General features: G+C 37.0%; 2 protein-coding genes across 11 annotated transcripts in view; one reads left to right on the top strand and one right to left on the bottom strand.

The window, feature by feature from the left end:
* The window catches only part of BTBD10 (BTB domain containing 10), an 81,959-nt gene extending 64,025 nt beyond the window's left edge, over nt 1-17,934 (top strand). For all 3 annotated transcript variants that reach the window (XM_036258676.1, XM_036258674.1, XM_036258677.1), the window contains 5 exons: nt 2,022-2,124; nt 4,539-4,659; nt 10,692-10,889; nt 13,363-13,473; nt 16,805-17,934. In XM_036258676.1, the coding sequence (XP_036114569.1) occupies nt 2,022-2,124; nt 4,539-4,659; nt 10,692-10,889; nt 13,363-13,473; nt 16,805-17,115 (844 nt within the window). In that variant the 3' untranslated portion in view covers nt 17,116-17,934. The remainder of the gene's footprint in view (nt 1-2,021; nt 2,125-4,538; nt 4,660-10,691; nt 10,890-13,362; nt 13,474-16,804) is intronic.
* Nucleotides 17,935-18,691: 757 nt separating this feature from the next.
* ARNTL (aryl hydrocarbon receptor nuclear translocator like) overlaps nt 18,692-19,451 on the bottom strand; it is a 108,178-nt gene continuing 107,418 nt past the window's right edge. For 4 of the 8 annotated variants that reach the window (XM_036257779.1, XM_036257781.1, XM_036257785.1 and 1 more), the window contains one exon: nt 18,692-19,362. In XM_036257779.1, coding sequence (XP_036113672.1) covers nt 19,202-19,362 — 161 coding nt within the window. In that variant the 3' untranslated portion in view covers nt 18,692-19,201. The remainder of the gene's footprint in view (nt 19,363-19,451) is intronic. The other 4 variants (XM_036257780.1, XM_036257782.1, XM_036257787.1 and 1 more) reach the window with 2 other exon arrangements.

Raw genomic sequence — 19,451 nt, 5'->3', positions numbered from 1 at the left:
TTTTTAAAAACTTCCAAAGATTATTTTTGTGTGTTTGTGTGTTCATATTAATCTGAAAAGTATATTTTCTCTTTTTGTAAAAAGTTCAAGTATTTGAGAAAATTGCATGACGTGATTCTTGAAAGACTACTTTTTACATCAATGAAAGTATCTTTGGGGATGAAAATTAATATTCATGGGAACTGTAAAAAGCAGTTACATTCTTTTGAAAACTGAAAAAAGCTTTGTTCTTTATAGGTTTATGTGTTATAACAAAATGGAAAACCATTTAAATTGGGAAATTGTTGAGTAGAATACTTAGATCAGACATCTTTACTTTAGTAATGGTGATAGCAGGTTCAGAGGGTCTCCTGTTTTTTTTATGTAGTTAAGTACAATTTAAAGACTATCATTTTTGCAGAGATTATGTCCTACTAATTTTTTCTTACTAGTACGTCCTGTTTTTTTTGTTTTGTTTTGTTTTTTGTTTTTGTTTTTCAATCCTCACCCATGGATATTTTCCATTTATTTTCAGACAGAGTTGGAGGGAGAGAGAGAGAGAGAAACATCAATGTGAGAGAGACACATCAACTGGCTGCCTCCTGCACAACCCCAACCAGGGCCGGGGACCAAACCGCAACTGAGGTATGTGCCCTCGACCGGAATCAAACCCGTGACTATTTGGTCTGTGGTCCGATGCTCCAACTGCTGAGCAAAACCGGGCAGGGCAGCATATCCTGTTTTTAATGAAAATATAGTGATAGCAGATGGTACATAATGACCTAATTTAACATTAGCAGTCCTTTGGCAATACCCTAAATTTGTTCCAAAATTTTGTGATCAGTGAAATGCTCAAATCTGGAAATCTCTGGACTAGGTGTTTCTGGAGGAGGCTTTACCTTTTTTTTATTTATATTATTGAGAGAGAGGAATGGATAGGGAGAGAGAGATAGAAACATCAATGAGAGAGAACATTGATTGGCTGCCTCATGCATGCCCTGCACTGGGGATTTGGCTCACAACCTGGGCATGTGCCATGATTGGCGACCTCTTGGTACATGGGTTGACGCTCAGCCACTGAGCAGCACCGGCCAGGCAGGAGGCTTTACCTTTTTAAATCACATTTACATTTTTTTCTTGGGAGTAATGCATTAATTTTTTTTAAAGGACTTATTTTAAAAATTGCCTCTTTTCTAAATGGTTACTGTTAAAGGCCAATAATATGACCTGAAAAAATAAAGTCCATTTGTATTTTTCTAATGTATAAATTAATATTAAGAACTTTTTACTCAAAAAGTAGTTTTCTCCTCTTAACTTCATTTCTTTCTAACTCCAGCATTTGAGTACTTATTTTTCAATTCTAGGATGCAAGTGTAAGAATTTTGAGCAAAACTTTTTTATATCTATAGTTAAGATTGTGAAAAGTAAAACCACTAACCCTGCTCATACTATTTGCTTTTTCCTAGTTTAGATTACTGTATGTGCTGCATTATAGTGTTAACTTTGCAAGGAAGAAGACAGTTTTAAGGAAAAGGCATCAACAATATAGTTTTCCTTTTCCTTTTCCTTCCTTGTAAGATTAGTATAAAAGTGACCTTTCCCCCTCGATGAATTGATCCCACCTCCCCCACCCCCCCACCCCAAGGAGAAGGAGCTGCTGGAAAGTTCTTTAGCTTCTGAATTTTATCAGTTGATATTATTTGCTTATAGGGAATCTATAAGGGTGGGCAAAAGTAGGTTTACATTTATAATACAAATAATATAATAATTAATAAATAATAATATAAGAATAAACTTTGTGTTTCACATATGTATAATTGTAAACCTCCTTTTGCCCCACCCCATCAAAAAGGAAGTATTTTCAATATTCCTTTGTTAATTACATTTGCCAGAATGAATTTCTGATAAAAATTCTTGACTTAATTTAATGATATAATTTAATACTTAAATTGTAATTCCTTTTTAGTTTTATGCATGAAATCAATTTTTCCTTTTGAAGGAAGTGTCCTATTGATATATTTCTTAATTATTTGCTATTATAGGATGTTTGGATCTGGCAGAGAACATAACTTTACACGTCCCAATGAGAAGGGAGAGTATGAGGTGGCAGAGGGAATTGGCTCCACTGTATTTCGAGCTATTCTGGTAAGATTTTGTTTCTTTTGTGTTTTTACTTAATCATATGACACCTTTTTGGTAAGTACTTGAATTGAAATCAGAGTTCTATTTGGATATCTTTATGTAAGTATGCAGGATACTGTGTGTGTATATTTTAAAAAATAACATTTAATTCATCTATATTTTACTACAAAAAAATAAAATAATATAAATAAATGAATTTTATGACCTTTGAGGAGATAGGATAGTGGATGATTCACCTCTTAGGTCTATGTAGGCAGTTAATGTTAACAAAAATGGAGTCTTGTTATTCCTCTCTCCTTAATTCTCTCAAATAAGTCAGTCATTTTTTGCTACCTGAGAATGAATGTAGCTACTTGAATTCTGATATTTTATTGTACATAATCAGCAATATGGACATTTATAATTAATCTCTAAAATATATTTGTTAGCATCCGTGTTTTAAACCTTTATTTTTATTTTGCGGTTTTAACCTTTTATTTTTGAGGAATATTTGAATTACTCTTAAAGAGTCCCTACTTGTAATTTCAAATAAATGATAAAGATTTGATTATAGTGTGTGACAGTGTATGCTACAGTCTGAAAATACCGTTTCCTCAAATAATTTGGGGGGAAAAGAGGGAGGATTCTGAGATACAAGACGGGAAAAATATAGTTGACCCCTAACAACACAAATTTGGTTCCACTTATATGCAGATTTTTAAAAAGGTTTTTTAAATTGATTTTTAGAGAGAGAGGAAGGGGGAGAAAGAGAGAAACATCTTTGTGAGAGTGAAACATCAGTTGGCTGCCTCCTGCACGCCCCCTACTGAGGATTGAACCTGAAACCTGGGCATGTACCCTGAGTAGGAATTGATCCAGTAACCTTTCAGTGCATGGGATGACACCCAACCAACTGAGCCACACCGGCCCGGGTGGTTTTTTTTTTCATTAGATAATGTAGATGCATTTTCTCATCCTTATGGTTTTGTTAATAACTTTCTTTTTTTTTTTTTATCCTCACCCGAGGACATTTTTCCATTTTTTGTTCAGGTAGAGTGGGAGGGAGAGAGAGGAACAGAGAGAGAGGGAGAAACATCAATGTGAAAGGAACACATCGAGTGGCTGCCACCCGCACAACCAACCAGGGCTGGGGACAAACTGCAACCGAGGTATGCTCCCCCAGCGGGAACTGAACCCGGGTCTCTCAGGACCGCGGGCCAACGCTCTAAGTGCTGAGCCAAACCGGCCAGGGCTGTTAATTACTTTCTTTAGCTTACTTTATTATAAGAATACAGTATAAATACATACAGCATCCAAGATATGTGTAAATTGACTGTTACTGGTAAGGCTTTGGGTGTGTAGTAGGCTATTGTTAATTAAGTTCTGGGGGAGTCAAAAGTTATATGCAGCCCGGTGGGTGTGGCTAAGTGGTTGAGCATCGACTCATGCACCAAGAGGTCTCCGGTTCAATTCCCGGTCAGGACACATGCCCAGGTTGTGGGCCTGATCCCCAGTGGTGGGCATGCAGGAGGCAGCCAATCAATGTTCTCTCTCATTGATGTTTGTATCTCTCTCTCCCTCTCCTTTCCTCTCTCTCTAAAGTCAATAAAGAAAGAAAAAATTTTAAAAAAAGAAGTTAAATGTAGATTTTCAACTGCACAGTGGGTTGGTACCCCTAAGTCTGGTGGTGTTCAGGGATCAACTGTAATTGATCGTGATTGAGTTGTTAGTACTCAGACAACCAATTGTTAGTACCAGACAATATCTTGTTTCCATTGATGCAGCAGCTTTAGAAATTGTGTTACTGTGGCTCTGAACCTTGAGGCAGATCTTAATTTGGGGGGGGGAGTGCTTCTTTCAGCTGCCCATATTTCCATTTGACCCCCAGTGGAATTGACAAGGGAATTTTTATAACTCAGCTATGGAGTAACTTAATTTGTGATTCTGGGGTGAGCCCCTAATAACATTTTAAGTAGATTTTGGAAATAATTACTATTGATTGATTATAGTAATGTGGGAAACACCAAAGAATAGTATTGGGAAGATTAATATTTAATTGTGCCTTCTGTTATACATATTTTAATACATGGATATATGACTTTGCAGTTCTTTACCAAGAACTTTAAATTTGCTCCATTCTCTAGGTAATATTTAAGGTAATTTAAAATGTATTATTCAAAAAAGCTTTAAATATTTTTGGTAGTTATATAGAAAAATAACTTGTAGGGGGAAAATACAAATGAATTAGCGTGATATAGCAGAGAGAAGAGATGTATAAATAATGGGGAGACTTGGGTTTTTATCTTACCTCCGCTATTAAATAATTCCATGACTGGGTGAGTCAGTAAGCCAATTGGACTTTAATAATAAATTTTGGCTACCCAATGCTCCAAATGTTTTATGCATATTCCTGCTTTTTCTTTCTTTCTTTTTTTTAGGATTACTATAAAACAGGAGTAATCCGCTGTCCTGATGGCATATCTATTCCTGAACTGAGAGAAGCATGTGACTATCTTTGTATCTCTTTTGAATATAGTACTATTAAATGTAGAGATCTCAGTAAGTATGCTATTTTGTGTGTGAATAGTTTGTAGAGTTATACTGTATTGGAATGGAATGGCTGAAATATTGTTGTTTACCTGGACTTCAAATATTTGTTTAACAGAATTATAAAACATTCTAGTACCATGAAGATCACCTACGGAGGTTTACAGAGATATTTATAAACCCCTTGTGCAGTTTTCCAAAACCTTTCTTCAACTTTAATAATTTATTTTTTTGATAGACTTTTCCAGATTTCTTCATTGACTGTTTCCTCTATAATTTGTTTCCTCTATAATTGACTGTTTCCTCTATATTCTTTTGTCTCCCAGTTTGAGAGCCCTGGTTTTGGTGAAGTGTGGTGTTTGGCTTTATTCTCAGATCACATCAACCAAAATTTTATAGAGTTTCTGTACTTAACATGTAAGATATATTCTAAGCCACTATGGAAGATACAAATAATTCTCAAAAACACTATTTGTCATTAAAGATCTTAGATCACAACCTTCTCAGCCCCTGCCATTTCACCATTATGCCATGCCTAAGAAGAAAAGATGATTATATACAGAAAAGTCAAAATAGTATATGAGAATTAGCTAATGTTGACTTGGATATTAAGTGGTTGGAGAATTTCAAAAGAAGGAATTGTTATTGTGAGCAAGAGGGCTTGGGGATGAGTTCAAAGGATGTAGGTAGTAAAGAATGAATAGAAAAGATTTAGAAAGAATAGAGAGGTCATTCTGAGAGCTGGAATTTTAGGAGTAAAGATGCAAAATATATACTTTGCAAATAACTTAGTTGGAGCAGAGACTTTAAATCAGGACCAAAGGGAAATAGAAAGAAATAGGTGGGCCAGATTATGTAAGGCTTTTAATCTAAACTAATGTTCTTACATTTGTTTTATATACTGTAGGAAGCTGTTTTTAAAATTTCCTATACGTGGTTATAGACTTGTGTTAGGCCCAGACATAATGGTATCTTTATCACCTAAACTCAACACTAGGTTGGCAGAGTGGTGTCACCATTTGAAAGATTGGTGTGTTAGAACTGTGAATGGGGAATTTTATTTAAAATTTTTAAGGCACCTCTTGTGTACTTAAAATATAATTGTCCTCCTTCATGCTTAGTTATCATCTAGCTCTGAAAATGAGTGGCCTTATTTTCTCCCTAAATACCATTTTATTTTATTTATTTTTTTAATCCTTACTTGAGATAACTTTTCCATTTATCTTCAGATAGAGTGGGAGTCAGGGAGGGAGGGAGAGAGAAACATTGATGCAAGAGGGACACATCTACCGGTTGTCTCCTGCACAACCTGACCAGGGCCAGGGATGAACCTCAACCAAGGTATGTGCCCTTGACTGGAATCAAACCCGCAACTCATTGGTCCGTGGGCCGACGCTCTAACTGCTGAGCCATACTGGCCAGGGCAGTACCATTTTATTTTTGCCAAACATTTTTTAAAGTATCTATAAAAATATTAGTAGGGATAAAGCCATGGATGATCTAACTCTGAGTCCATTTCTCTGTAAATTATATTTAAAAGTTGAAAGTAAAATAGTTGGAGAGCTGGAACATACTGCTGTAAACTTGAACAAAATTGCCATTTTTCACATCTTAAAAAATGTTTTTTAGCTCAGCCGGTGTGGCTCAGTGGTTGAGTGTCGACCCATGCACCAAGAGGTCGCTGGTTTGATTCCCGGTCAGGGCACATGCCCAGGTTGTGGGCCCAATCTCCTGTGAGGGGCATGCAGGAGGCGGCCAGTCGATGTTCTCTCTCATCAATGTTTCTTTCACACTCTCCCTCTCCCTTCCTCTCTTTCTAAAACCAGTAAAGAAAAAATGTTTTTTTAAAAAGAAGTTTTTTAGTTGAAACCATGAGGATTCATTATTCTAATTATAGATTGTAGACTTTAAGTTCAGTGTATTTTTTCATGGACAATTTTAATTTAACTTCATATAATTGGATGTTGAATTTTGTTGACTGTCAGATTAAAAAAAACACTAGAATTTATTACAGATGATTTGGATTTTAGTTCTGTAATCCTCTGGACATAGTTTACCTTGTCATCACTGTGAAGTTTCATTTTTTTGTTATGGGATTAAAGGTAAAGGTCTTTATTTAAAAGAATATACGTAGTATGGTTTTTCTAGACTTCTGACTTTTAAATCATACTTATAATTGTTTCTAGATTACTTGTCATATATGTTACTAAAAATTTAGAGATTCTCATAGACTTTATTAAAACAAAACTATATAGAATGTAAACAGACAGAAATAGTCTTATAAAAGTGGATGCCTGTCCTGGCCGGTTTCGCTCAGCAGTTGGAGCATCAGTCTGCGGTCCAGAGAGACCCAGGTTCGGTTCCTGCTGAGGGCATGTGCCTCAGTTGCGGTTTGTCCTCGGCCCTGGTTGGGTCATGTGGGTGGCGGCTACTTGTTGAGTGGGACATTGCATATACATGTCTAAAGTTCAGGAGAGAGATGTGGGCTAGATATTTATAAGTGGGAGTCATCAATATATGAATAGTATTTAGAGAAAATATATTTTTAAAAGGACTGTACATACTTATCTATAACCTCCTCTTTCAAATAATAGGACTTTATGGATCAAGTTGAGGATTTGGGACTTATTCTAAGGATAGTACAAGCCACAAAAGGCTTAAACTAGGAGGCACATAATTAGATTTGACTGCTGTGGGGAAAGTGAATTACACTAGTTCCCCCCCTTATCTGAGGCAGCTACATTCTAAGATCCCCACCCCCATCCCCTGTGGATCCCTGAAACTGAAGGTAGTACTGAACTTCATACACATACACACACACATACACATTTTCTGTTCAAGTCTTCCACCCACAAATTTCATGCCGTTTTATTAAGCACTTACTACGCCCTGTGACTGTAACTTTTGCAATTAGAGGTGCAACAACAAAACTAGCATGAATTTCTTTTTCCCTCTTTACAGAAGATTTGTTCTTACAATAGATCTTACCAACCTTGGCATGTGATTTTTTCTTTCCTTATGTCAAGAACTTCCACTTTTTCACTTAAAGGAAACACTTTATGACTTCTCTTTGGCATATCTGAATTGCCAGTATCACTACTCTTTGTACTTTGGGGCCATTATTTAGTAAAATAAGGGTGACTTGGACACAAGCACTGTGATACTGCAACAGTCGACCTGATAACCTAGACAGCTACTAGTGACTAATGGGTATGTGATATGTACAGTGTGGATATGCTGGACAGAAGAATGATTCACATTCTGGGTGGGACAGAGCTGCACAGTGTGAGATTTCATTATGCTGCTCAGAACAGCATGCAATCTAAAATGTATGAATTGTTCATTTCTAGAATTTTCTTTATTTTTTTAAAGTTTATTTGAACTAAACTGATGACACATGTCAGAGAGCAAGATCTCAAACGCTCCTGGTATTTTTCATTTAATATTTTTGGACAATGGTTGACTTGGGGTAATTGAAACCGCAGAAAGTGAAATCATGGATAGAGGAGTACTACTGTATAGAGTGGCAAAAGCAAATATTGGGGGTAATTAGAAGGTTTTACAGTAGTTTGTGTGAAAGTTAATAACTTGATCTGTGGTAGGGGCAGTAGGGGTGGAATGTGTTTTGTTTATTGCTATTTAACCATTCCAAACTTAGTTATATAAAGTATAATCATTTTTGTTCAGTGGGTCAAGAATTCAGACAGGGTACAACAGAGGCCTTATTCTTGTGAAAAATGAAAGACTGAGGTGACTCAAAGGTTGGGTTCAGCTAGGACTATCAAAGTACCTATATGTGGCCTCTTCATGTGTCTAGGCCTTCTCCAGTATATCTTGGCCTTCTCCTAGCCTGGAGACTGGGTTGAGAGAGGAAGCATCTGGAGCAATCCCCAGACCACAGCAAGTCATATACCATCATCTCTGCCATGCTCCCCTGGTTGCAAGCAGGTCAGTATGACCTGCCTAGGTAAAGGGGAGGATAATTAGATTTCATTCAGGGAGATGTGAAGGTCACATTGTAGAAAAGCATGTGACATAGGAGATTATTTGGCATCTTTGGAAAATATCATCTTCCAGAGAAGGAAATTACATAATTTAAGAGGTGAACTTAATAGCACTTGGGGAATGATTGAATTAAGAGATGGAAGAAGAATCAAGGACTCATTCATTTATTCCACAACTATTTAAGTGTCTGTGCCTGTCAATGCCCAGCACTCTTTTGAGATGATTCTGAAAACTTCAGTGGATGGTGATGCTATTTACTGATTTTGAAAACACTGCAGAAAGATGTAGAGATGATTCGATTCAATTTTGGATGTATCGAGTGAGTCTGATGTACCTGTGAGGTGGCATCCAAGTGGAGGTTTCCAGAAGGCAGTTGAATATAATGCATCTAGAATACAGAAGACAGAATTAGAATAGATTTGGGAATTGTCAGCATAATGTGAGAGGAGAAAAGAACTTAAAATTGTTAACAGCCAGAGAGAAGAAAGAAAACCAGGTAGCAGAGATTGTTAGGGATGAGTGCGTTTTAAGGACGAGGGAGAGAGATTCACCTGAGGCCAGATAAGACTGAGATGAAAGGAGGTTCATTGTCTTTAACAATCTAAATTTTAAGACTAAAAGTAAGAGCAGTTTTGAGGAGTAATGAGTATGGAACCCAGATTGGAATTGGTTCAGAAATGAGGTCAAAGAGAATGTGTTGATACATCTAGGAGTTTGGCTGCAAATGAAATTTTAAAAAGTGGGAAGTATGCCCTGGCTACTTTGGCTTAGTGGCTAGAGAGTCAGCACCCGAAGCGTCTTGGGTTTGATTCCCAGACGGGGGCACTTATGGGTGTTGCAGGTTTGATCATGGTCCCGGTCAGGGCACATCAGCGTGTAGATGGCAATCAATTGATGTGTCTCTCTTACGTAGATCTCTCTCTCTCTCTCTCTCTCTCTCTCCCCCCCCCTCCCCTTTCCCTCCATCCCACTCTATCCAAAATCAATGTGAAAAATATCTTTGAGGATTAACAACAGCAGCAGCAAAAAAGGGAAGTAGCTAGCCTAGAGAGAGGCATGGTTAAAATAATAATATAGATTAATTATTTGATCAATCATGTACAATATTATAATTATATATTATTAATATTTATTATATAATTAGACCCCATGTTGTGGGTGGGGAAACACACTCGAGAGAGACTGCAGATTAGAGTTCTAGTGTCCTTCTCTAACCCTCCCAGTAGTTCCTGAGGTGGTAGAGCCTTAGGTAGGAGATAGGACATTGCCATTGATATAGGAATAAAAGAAAAAACATTAGGTCAATTAAGGTAAATTTGTGTGGCTGTGTATTTGGGAAGTTGAAGTTGTTCATTATGTCTTTATGTAAGGAGGATGAAGTGAAGTGTATCTTACATTTCTCAAGGGTAAAAGGTCTGCTGTGTAATTCCTGCACCTTGCTATATTTTGCTTGGCCCTTTCCTTCCCTTATCCCAAGCCAGTTGACCCTTCTCATCTAACCCCTTTCTACACTGAAATATTAGTGGTATTTGCTGTTGGTGAATAATTTCTGAGAAAGAAAACATGTGGAAGGTAGAATAATAAGGGAGCTATTTTAGTTTATACTAATGATCTGAAAAATATCCTCAATACCTACTTTAAGATAAAATTGCATATACTGATGTAAGACAACATGATATAGTTAAAAAGAAAGGAAAAAGAAAAATGCCCTGGGCTAGGGATGGGGGTGTGGGTGGATTTAGTTTTGATTTTGCAAATTAGTTTTGTAACCTTAAGCAGATTACTTCATGATGTATAAAATGAAGGGGCTTGTTGTTGGATGCCTTTATTGGCCCTTTCTTGAAGTATAATTCTAAAATTCCATAAGAACTCTTCCTAGGAAAAGTTTTGTTTACTAAAGAATAACCACAATATTGTCTATAGGGTCTAAAAATAGATGCTGAACTAATGTGATGTTCTGTGTGTTGCTTCTTCTCTTCTTTTACTTATAGTCAGCAGCCCCCAAAACATCAAGAACTTTTTTGTGGGTTTAATTTCAGGTGCCCTAATGCATGAGTTATCAAATGATGGTGCTCGTAGACAGTTTGAATTTTATCTAGAAGAAATGATCCTGCCTCTCATGGTAGCTAGTGCCCAGAGTGGGGAACGAGAATGTCACATAGTGGTGCTTACGGACGATGATGTGGTTGATTGGGATGAAGAGTATCCACCCCAGATGGGAGAAGAATATTCACAAAGTAAGTATTATGGCATGTTTTCTCTCTCTTGAATCATTGCAAATTCTGTTTTTTATAATATTGACTAAAGGACAGTTTTTATAAAGAAACTTTTAACTATACCAGGAGTCAGCAGAGTATGGCCTATGGACCAAATACAGCCTATTGCCTGTTTTTATAAAGTTTTCTGTATTGTCTGTGGCTGCTTTTGCGCTACAATGGCAGAGTTGAGTAGTTGCAACAGCGACTGCATGGCTCGCAAAGCCCAAAATATTTACTATCTGGCCCTTTACAGGAAGAGTTTGCCCACTCCTGACATGCACAGAGATGGTTTGCTCTTTGTTGAATATCTGGATCTTGATGGATTTTTTTCTTTCAATTTGGAAGCATCCTAGAGAAGTAGATCCTGGAGTACATCATAAAAAATAAGCCCTTTTTTAAGGTGAATTTTTATTTGTATATAAAATCAGAAGCTTCAACTCATTGATTTCGAGAATGACTTTCATTTCTGAGATTTAACATATATATATATATATATGTTTGGAGGATACAGTGAGCCTTCAGAAAGTTTTATGGAACTATAGTTAGGTATTTTGACCAAAACAGCATATCTTGAATAGCAGTGATCAACCTTTTTATTTTACTGCACTTTCAGACTTTTTCTAATTAGAGCTTTTTGATTTTTTTTTTTTGTTAGAAAATTTATCTTACATTGTTTATCTTGATGAACCCAATAGAGTATTTTTGACCAGTTTCATAGATTGAGAAAAGATAGAGTCAGATGAATCATTTGATGAGCTAGGTAATAGCCCAGCATCTTATTCTGTACTCCAGTCTGGGTTGACTCAGTAAGGATTAGGGTTTAAATAAAAAGCACAACAATAAAGAAAGTACCAAAACCCTTTAATGATTTTTCTGTTTTACTTACCCTTCTGTAAAAACAAAACAAAACAGACTCCAAGTGGTATTCTTTTTGACTTCTAAAGATTTTCAAAGATTATTTTAACACAAATCATGGTAGCACTTTTTAGAGTTTATATTGAGACGTTTTCATTGCATGATGTTCTTAAATGAGTGATTCTTTTGTGAACAGTTGTAGTAATAGACATTTCTGTTGCTATTTCTTCATTCCTAGGCCCTTTGCTGACAATGGTTTTCTATAATAATATGTGAAATAAAAAGTTGAACAAAACACAAGGAAAAATGAAAGGTTACCAAAAATTAAGAGAACTACCGGAATGAACAAACTTAATATTTGTAATTTAGTTTTCAAAAAGTTTCACTCAAAGAGAGTACAGCAAACATAGAACACAGAAATGACATTATAGGGATGTAGGGATTGTAATATATCTGGCTTTTCCTTAATTGGTGAGCTTTCCATTACAATGTGTTTTTTCCTTCTTCTTCTCCTTCTTGTTTTTATCATAAGCTTTGAAGCTTAAAAGGACTGAAAACATTTTTATTTATTTTGTCTAAATATGTTTCATTTCATGCCAAGATCTTCCAACCTAAAGTAGATTCATTGGAGGATATAGAGATAGCCTCTTCAGCCTGATTTTCCTAAATGTGACATTATGACACCATTCATTCTGAGATGTCAAAAAATATTTATCTTAAAATATCACTAATCTTAAGGATGTAGTTAATAACCACAAATTTACTCCATGAGTAGCATCTGTATAAGTATTTTCCTTTTATTGGCTCTTAAACCAGCATGTTTGGTTTGTGAGTATTTTTTTCTTGTTTTGAAAAAACCTTTGCAGTTCACCTTTTAAGGGAGATAACTCCACCTGAAAGAGAGAAGGCGAGGAAGGTCCATCAATCTAACTCCCTGAAGTTCCGAGCACATTTGGAAGACTCAACATGTTGTCAGTGGAATGTCTGTCCTTTGCAAAGCAGTTTGCTCTAAACAGACTAACCTAGGCAGAACATGCTCGAATCTGCCATTTTTAACATCAGTATTAAATGGGGCTGTTCGCCTGAATGGAAAACAGTTTGTGGGGAGGGTCTTTGCCTTTTGGGGGAGCTATTAATAGTTGCTCAATCCATGAAATGTAAGATGTATCCATTTGGTAGTCTCTGACAAGGCATTTTTCCCCCTTTCCAGATGAGGCCTTGTAGGCATCATAGCAAAGTACTTGACTTTGCCTGTTTGATAATGATGTGATCCTGATATCTTCTTTTGGTTCTCTTATTTGAAGAAATTGGGGTAGATCCTATGCCAATAAGCTTATATATGATATATCTTTCAGAAGGAGATTCTTCCTATGGATTGGGTTACCTGATTGGTTATTAAAGCTTTTCTTGTTTCAACTTAAGTATTGCTTATACATTAACTGTACTGAATTGTCCTGTCATGTTGGCTAGTCATCCTTTGGCATCACTGCATCCACTACTTGGGCTTTTAGGGTGTCAGCCCCATTTGATGATTATTATACATTTTTCATATCCAAGTACTTTGATTTTAATAATATTTTTATCTTTTTGATTTCAGTTATTTATAGCACAAAATTATATAGATTTTTCAAGTACATTGAAAACAGAGATGTGGCCAAATCAGTTCTGAAGGAGAGGGGTCTTAAGAAGATTAGACTGGGAATAGAAGGTAAGACATTTTCAGTATTTTATGTTAGTTTTCTTTTGGAGAAAACAAGGTTAAAAAATTGAATCTCATTTAGAATATAGTTTGAATACTGTGAGAAAAATTCAGATAAATGATTATATTGAATGATCATGCAGTAGGTCTACAAATAACAAAAATCATCATCCTTTATCTGAGAAAACAGCCATTAGAAATTTTTATTCCACAAGATTCCCTAGCATTATAAGATATATGAATTTATCTTTTCTGCTATAGCTCACCCTAATGATTTTTTGACTGAGCCCATATATTTATAGATTGCTTTTTACTTTATGACTTAAATGAATTTTTCCAGATGTCATGTCAGATGCTGCATTTATTTTAAAGTGTCCTTAGTAAGAATAAAATATCTTTCTTGGCATAACATAGCATAGTATAAAGAATAAAGGTTCTAAAACAAACTGATGAACAAAATGGACCCAGAGACATAGAAGTAGGGTACAGACTGATAAACCTCAGAAGGAGGGGGGTGGGGGAGAGAAGAGATATGCGTGTATGCATAACCATGGACATAGACAACAATACTGGGGACGGTGCGGGTGTGGGGTGGGGATTGGAAGGAGGGTGTCGTGGGGGAAAAAGGAAAAACATCTGTAACAAAAATAAATTAATGAAAAACAAAACAAAAACAAACAAAAAGAATAAAGGTTCAAAAAAAACAAAGAATAAAGGTTCTGGAGCCAGATTGCTCGTGTTAAATCCTATGATTTAATAGTTGTATGACCTTGGCCAAGGCATTTAGCTTCTCTGTGCCTCAATTTCCTCATCTAAAATTGGGGCATTAATAAATACTTTATAAGGTTATTGTGACAATAGAATGAGTTGATACATGAAAGGCACTTAAACCAGAGCCTGGCATGTATTAATTTCTCAGTATATGTTTGTGATGGTGATAATGAAGATAATGGTGTTGCTCATTGACCCAGTCAAGCTGTTGGAGATCACAGTACAGCAGATCCTTGAACAATTTTGTTTTGTTGTTTTATCACAACATTGGTGAGATGCTGGAGGAACTTAACTCTTGTTTATATCAATTAGCCTATAGACACTGTTAAGTGAAGACTTACTAAAAACGGGCTGCTGAGACATATGGGGAAGAATGACCTTTGCAGGGTCTTTGCAGGAAGAGGAGGAGACTTTGGGCTTTAAAAAAAAAAAAAGGGTGAAATTGGTGACTCATTAGTTTTACCAGTGTGTGTCTTCTGCATTTTGCAAACAATGGAATTTAGCTGCTTGGTCTCAGAGCTAGAGAGAAAGCAACTGGGAGCTACTTTAAATTGGAAAGACAAGGATGGCCTCTGTAAGGGAAGGCATTTCAGTTGAAGTCTGATAGTAAGGAGGTTGGAACCAGGTTATAAAAAAGGCTTTATAGCCCTGGCCGGTTTGGCTCAGCTGTTAGAGCGTCGGCCTGCGGTCCAGAGACACCTGGGTTCGGTTCCTGCTAAGGGCATGTACCTCGGTTGCAGTTTGTCCCCGGCCCTGGTTGGTCGTGTGGGTGGCAACCACTTGATGTGTCCCTTTCACATCAACGTTTCTCTCTCTTCCTCTCCCTCCCTCCCACTCTATCTGAACAAAAAATGAAAAAATGTCCTCGGGTGAGGGGTGAAAAAAGGCTTTATAGCCCGGCCGGTGTAGCTCAGTAGGGGAGCATCAACCCATGCACCAAGAGGTTGCCGGTTCGATTCCCAATCAGGGCTCATGCGCAGGTTGTGGGCTAAATCCCCGGTGGGGGGCATGCAGGAGGCGGCCAGTCAGTGTTCTCTCTCACCGATGTTTCTATCTCTCTCTCTCTGAAATCAATAAAGGAAAAAAAAGGCTTTATATACTACGTTACGGAGTATGTACCTTCTCCTTTAAGCATGAGAAAACTATTGGTAGTTTTTAAGCAAGGATGTAATACGATTACACTTGTGTTTGAGTGGTGATTCTGTGTGGAGAATAAGATGGGAATTTAAAGATTTTGTGATAGTCCAAGAGGAATTCAGGACAAGGGACTAGAGAGGGAGAGCTTTCTGATTTCTAGTGCTGTCCTTCAGGTGGTAGCTGATTGGAAGTGTGAAACATACAAGACATTCTCCGAGTCTTCAGAAGGTTTTTAGCTCTGCTTGCCCCTGTGCCCTCTTCACCTCAACCACATACACTCATTCCACATATGGCTAAATATATGTACTAGCTTCTAGTGCTGTCTATGTACATCCCCTTATGCAATAATCATTAATTGAGTCCCCATTATGTGAGGCCTTTCTATTTATTTCTGATTCTAACTATGGTCTAACTGTGGCCAATGGGCCAAATCCAACCTATTGCCTGTTTTTTAATAAATAAAGTTTTATTGGAACATAGGCATACTCATTCATTTATGTATTGCTTGTGGCTGATTTCATTTTACAGTGGCATAGTTGAGTAGTTGAGATAGCAAATGTATGGTCCTCAAGCCTCAAATATGTACTTATGTCTGGCCTTTTACAGGATATGTTTGCCAGTCCCTGGTCTAAACTAGCAATTCTTGATAGTAGGAAGGAAGAAAGAGATGCATAATAATTTCTAAGAATATGATGTCTTTGGAGAATGACCAAAAATTTCCCAAAACCAGGATTGTCCTTACTAGTTGTTTCTTTTCAGTGATTATGATTCAAGAGAAGGAAGGTATAATTAGTTAGGAAGAGCTGCTTTAGAATTGCCAATCTGAATGAACTGCTTGGTTGTTGGTAGTAGAAACATTAAAATGATATATGGGGTTTAAATATTGGCTTTGCTTACGTAGGTGCAGGAGTACCTAGAACCAGTGAAGCCGGAGAGCCCTACAGCTCTTTGTCATTTAACCAGAAAAGAAAGAAAAAAACCAGAGCAATATGAAAATGTGATTAGGTTTAAGGAAAGTAGAAGGTAAATGTGGCAGTGTATGGCATGTCTTGAGGCCAGATAATCCTGTGAAGAGGAGGAAGGGTTCAGGGATATTAAGGATACACAGCTACAGCCCAAGATGCACTAGCTTACATACCACTTTATTTTACATACCCATCCTTTCCATGCTCCTAAAGAATGTTTTTCTGGTGGTTGGTGAATTAAGTAGCTCAGATAGGATGGTAGACAGTTTTATGAATTATACCAGGATTTCAGTTTCTGGCTGTTGAACTGATGACTAAGGGGATGGAATATTGGTTTCCTTTCTTTGTTTTGTTCAGAAGCTACAGCAAAAAAGCCCTCTAGGTGATTGGATGAGAAGTGTGTCGGGGGGGGGGGTGTGGGTGTGCGAGTGTGTATCCTCAGTTTTTAAAACCTTTTTTTCCTCCAGGTTATCCTACCTATAAAGAAAAAATAAAGAAAAGGCCTGGGGGCCGCCCAGAAGTGATTTACAACTATGTCCAAAGACCCTTTATTCGAATGTCTTGGGAGAAGGAAGAAGGAAAGAGTCGGCATGTAGACTTTCAGTGTGTAAAGAGTAAATCTATCACCAACCTTGCAGCAGCTGCTGCAGACATTCCCCAGGACCAGCTGGTAGTCATGCACCCAACTCCGCAAGTGGATGAACTGGATATTCTCCCCATCCATCCCCCTTCGGGCAACAATGACCTCGATCCTGATGCACAGAATCCAGTGCTGTGAGATGCTGATGTTCCTTGAAACCATAGCATGCTCCTCTTCACAGTGACGTTGCACTCTCCTCATTCTGCACTGCAAGGCCACTTTCTTCATCGTGAGATGCACATAACAATGTTTAGGATATTGCAGTGTAGGCTTTTTTAAAGACCAAAGGTAGCTGAATGGTTTTTTAATGAGTAAAACTCTAGCATACTGAGGTTCCAGTTATATAAATGTATTTGTTTACCAGTAGGTTTGTGAAATTGGTTCTTTGTATGGGGGACAGTCCTTTTTCACACATCTAGATCTTTTCAGAAGTGGTGGAAATTGGCAGCTGTGGTACTTTCAGTCTAGATTGATATGTCATACCCCAGATAAAATGCAGAATTTTATATAGTTGCACTTTATAAATGGTGGTTAAATGGAACTGCTCAAGCCATTTTTATAGTTGTGATGCACAATGTAACTTAAATAAGTGCTTCTATCAAAGTATTCCTTCAGTAAAATGTGTATAGTTTACTGCCCATGATGAGCAAAAAATGAATATTTATCATTGGGCTTATTTGAATGATTAGAATGAGATTCAATGCCCATATCTTAACAGTTCAGTTATCTCCAGTGCCGTTTTCACCCTTTTAGAGTGAGTCACACGCAGGGAGTGTGAACATCAGGGGTGGTTTATTATCCAGTCTGCCTTACCCTTAATCCGTTCACAGATATTTATTTACTAATGATTTTTTGAGTTATGAGCTAGGAAAATGAAGTGTTTGCTCTTCATTTACTAAATGATTGTAAACTCAAGTTTTTCATCAAAATAAAATTCCATTGTTTTAATGTTTCTGATCAACTTTATAACCTTGACCATTTTAGTCTCATAATTAGCAGACTTCTTGTCTTCTTGGTGTCAATATAACTAGAAAACAAATAGCTCATGAACACAGATTTGGTACGTGTGTGATGAGGCAGTTAGATTCTCTACTAATTATAAAGTACTATAAATCCAAAACAATGTTATATTTGAAGAGAACACTTTCTAGTTCAACCAGATATGAAGGGTGAAATACCTTGACTAGATTAGGTTATACAGAAAGCTTAAGTTTCAGAGCCAATTGCTGACACTAGTTGGGTGCTTTTTCCATTATACTGTGCCATTCTGCATAGCATATTACTCATACAAATGCTATTTTGAAATATTCTGTGACCCAATTCAAGAAGGAATCAGAAGTAGTGAGGTGCTTTGGGTCTGGGGTCACAGTGCTAGAAGCCAAGCTGTGAGTACTGGTAGAGAGGAGTTGTAGTAGAGAAGCCAGTTTGTTACATCCAGTCTTGAATTTCTAATTTAAGAGGACTGAAGTTGATGTTTAAACAGTAACATCTTTGTTCTCACATAAATAAAAATTGCAACAATTTGGAGATAACCATTTCAGCAAAATAGCTAAGCTTTTTACACAGGGGAATGATGTTAGTCCCAGAATTGTTATGAAGGCCAGAAAGGTATAAATGTTATTGTCATGGATCTTTCTTAATACCCACTAGAGAAAATTGATTAGCCCTGTAGCATGTAGACATTTTTTTCTAATTATTTGATATGTGGACAGTATTTATAGAACAAGGGAAACATTTATTAAAAATATTTAACTGTCTAATACATTATACTTTAACCCATATTTATAGTAAAGGATTCTTACAAGGAAGAATAAACAGCTTTATGATACAATCAGTATAAGAAATATCCACATGGGGGACTTCTTTGTAGTGTAAAAACACCATACATCTGAAATGACCATTTGCATATAAAAGCTACCAATGATGCTTCTGTGCACAATGATTAAAAAATTCAACACAAACAGAATCCAAAATATACAATTAATGCAAGCTATACACAGCTAGCCCAATAATCAATGATGAGGAAACACTGGAGCAGGCTTAGTTCCACTTTGTCTGAAGTTACACATAGTAAGATTGACTTGTATCAATGGCTCTGAAATGGCTTTTATGAAGACAGTACATAAAAGCTGTTCTCTCCTTACCCAGTAAGCTTCACAGACTGTAAAACTCCACCAGTAATGCACTTTGATACTGTAGCTGTTGCTAAAGCAACATGTAGTGTTTACAGCGGCCATGGCAAGTCGCTAAAGTCAACAGGGCCACCCAGCCCAGCATCTGCTTCCAAGAGGCTCATTATGACGGCCATTGCTGCTTCATCATTACTGGGACTACTTGAGCCTTGATCGTTGTCTATCATGTCTATGCCTATATGAGGGTTCTCCCCTGTGGGAGGAAATAAAGACTGGTTAGTAAGCAATTCTTAAGCACACTTTTAAGAAAGTTATACTTAACAGGAGGATGAGAACAGCAAC

This window comes from Molossus molossus, unplaced genomic scaffold, assembly GCF_014108415.1.
Source record: "Molossus molossus isolate mMolMol1 unplaced genomic scaffold, mMolMol1.p scaffold_m16_p_13, whole genome shotgun sequence".
Classification (NCBI taxonomy): Eukaryota; Metazoa; Chordata; class Mammalia; order Chiroptera; family Molossidae; genus Molossus; species Molossus molossus.
This window is presented reverse-complemented; position numbering and strand designations above follow the sequence as displayed.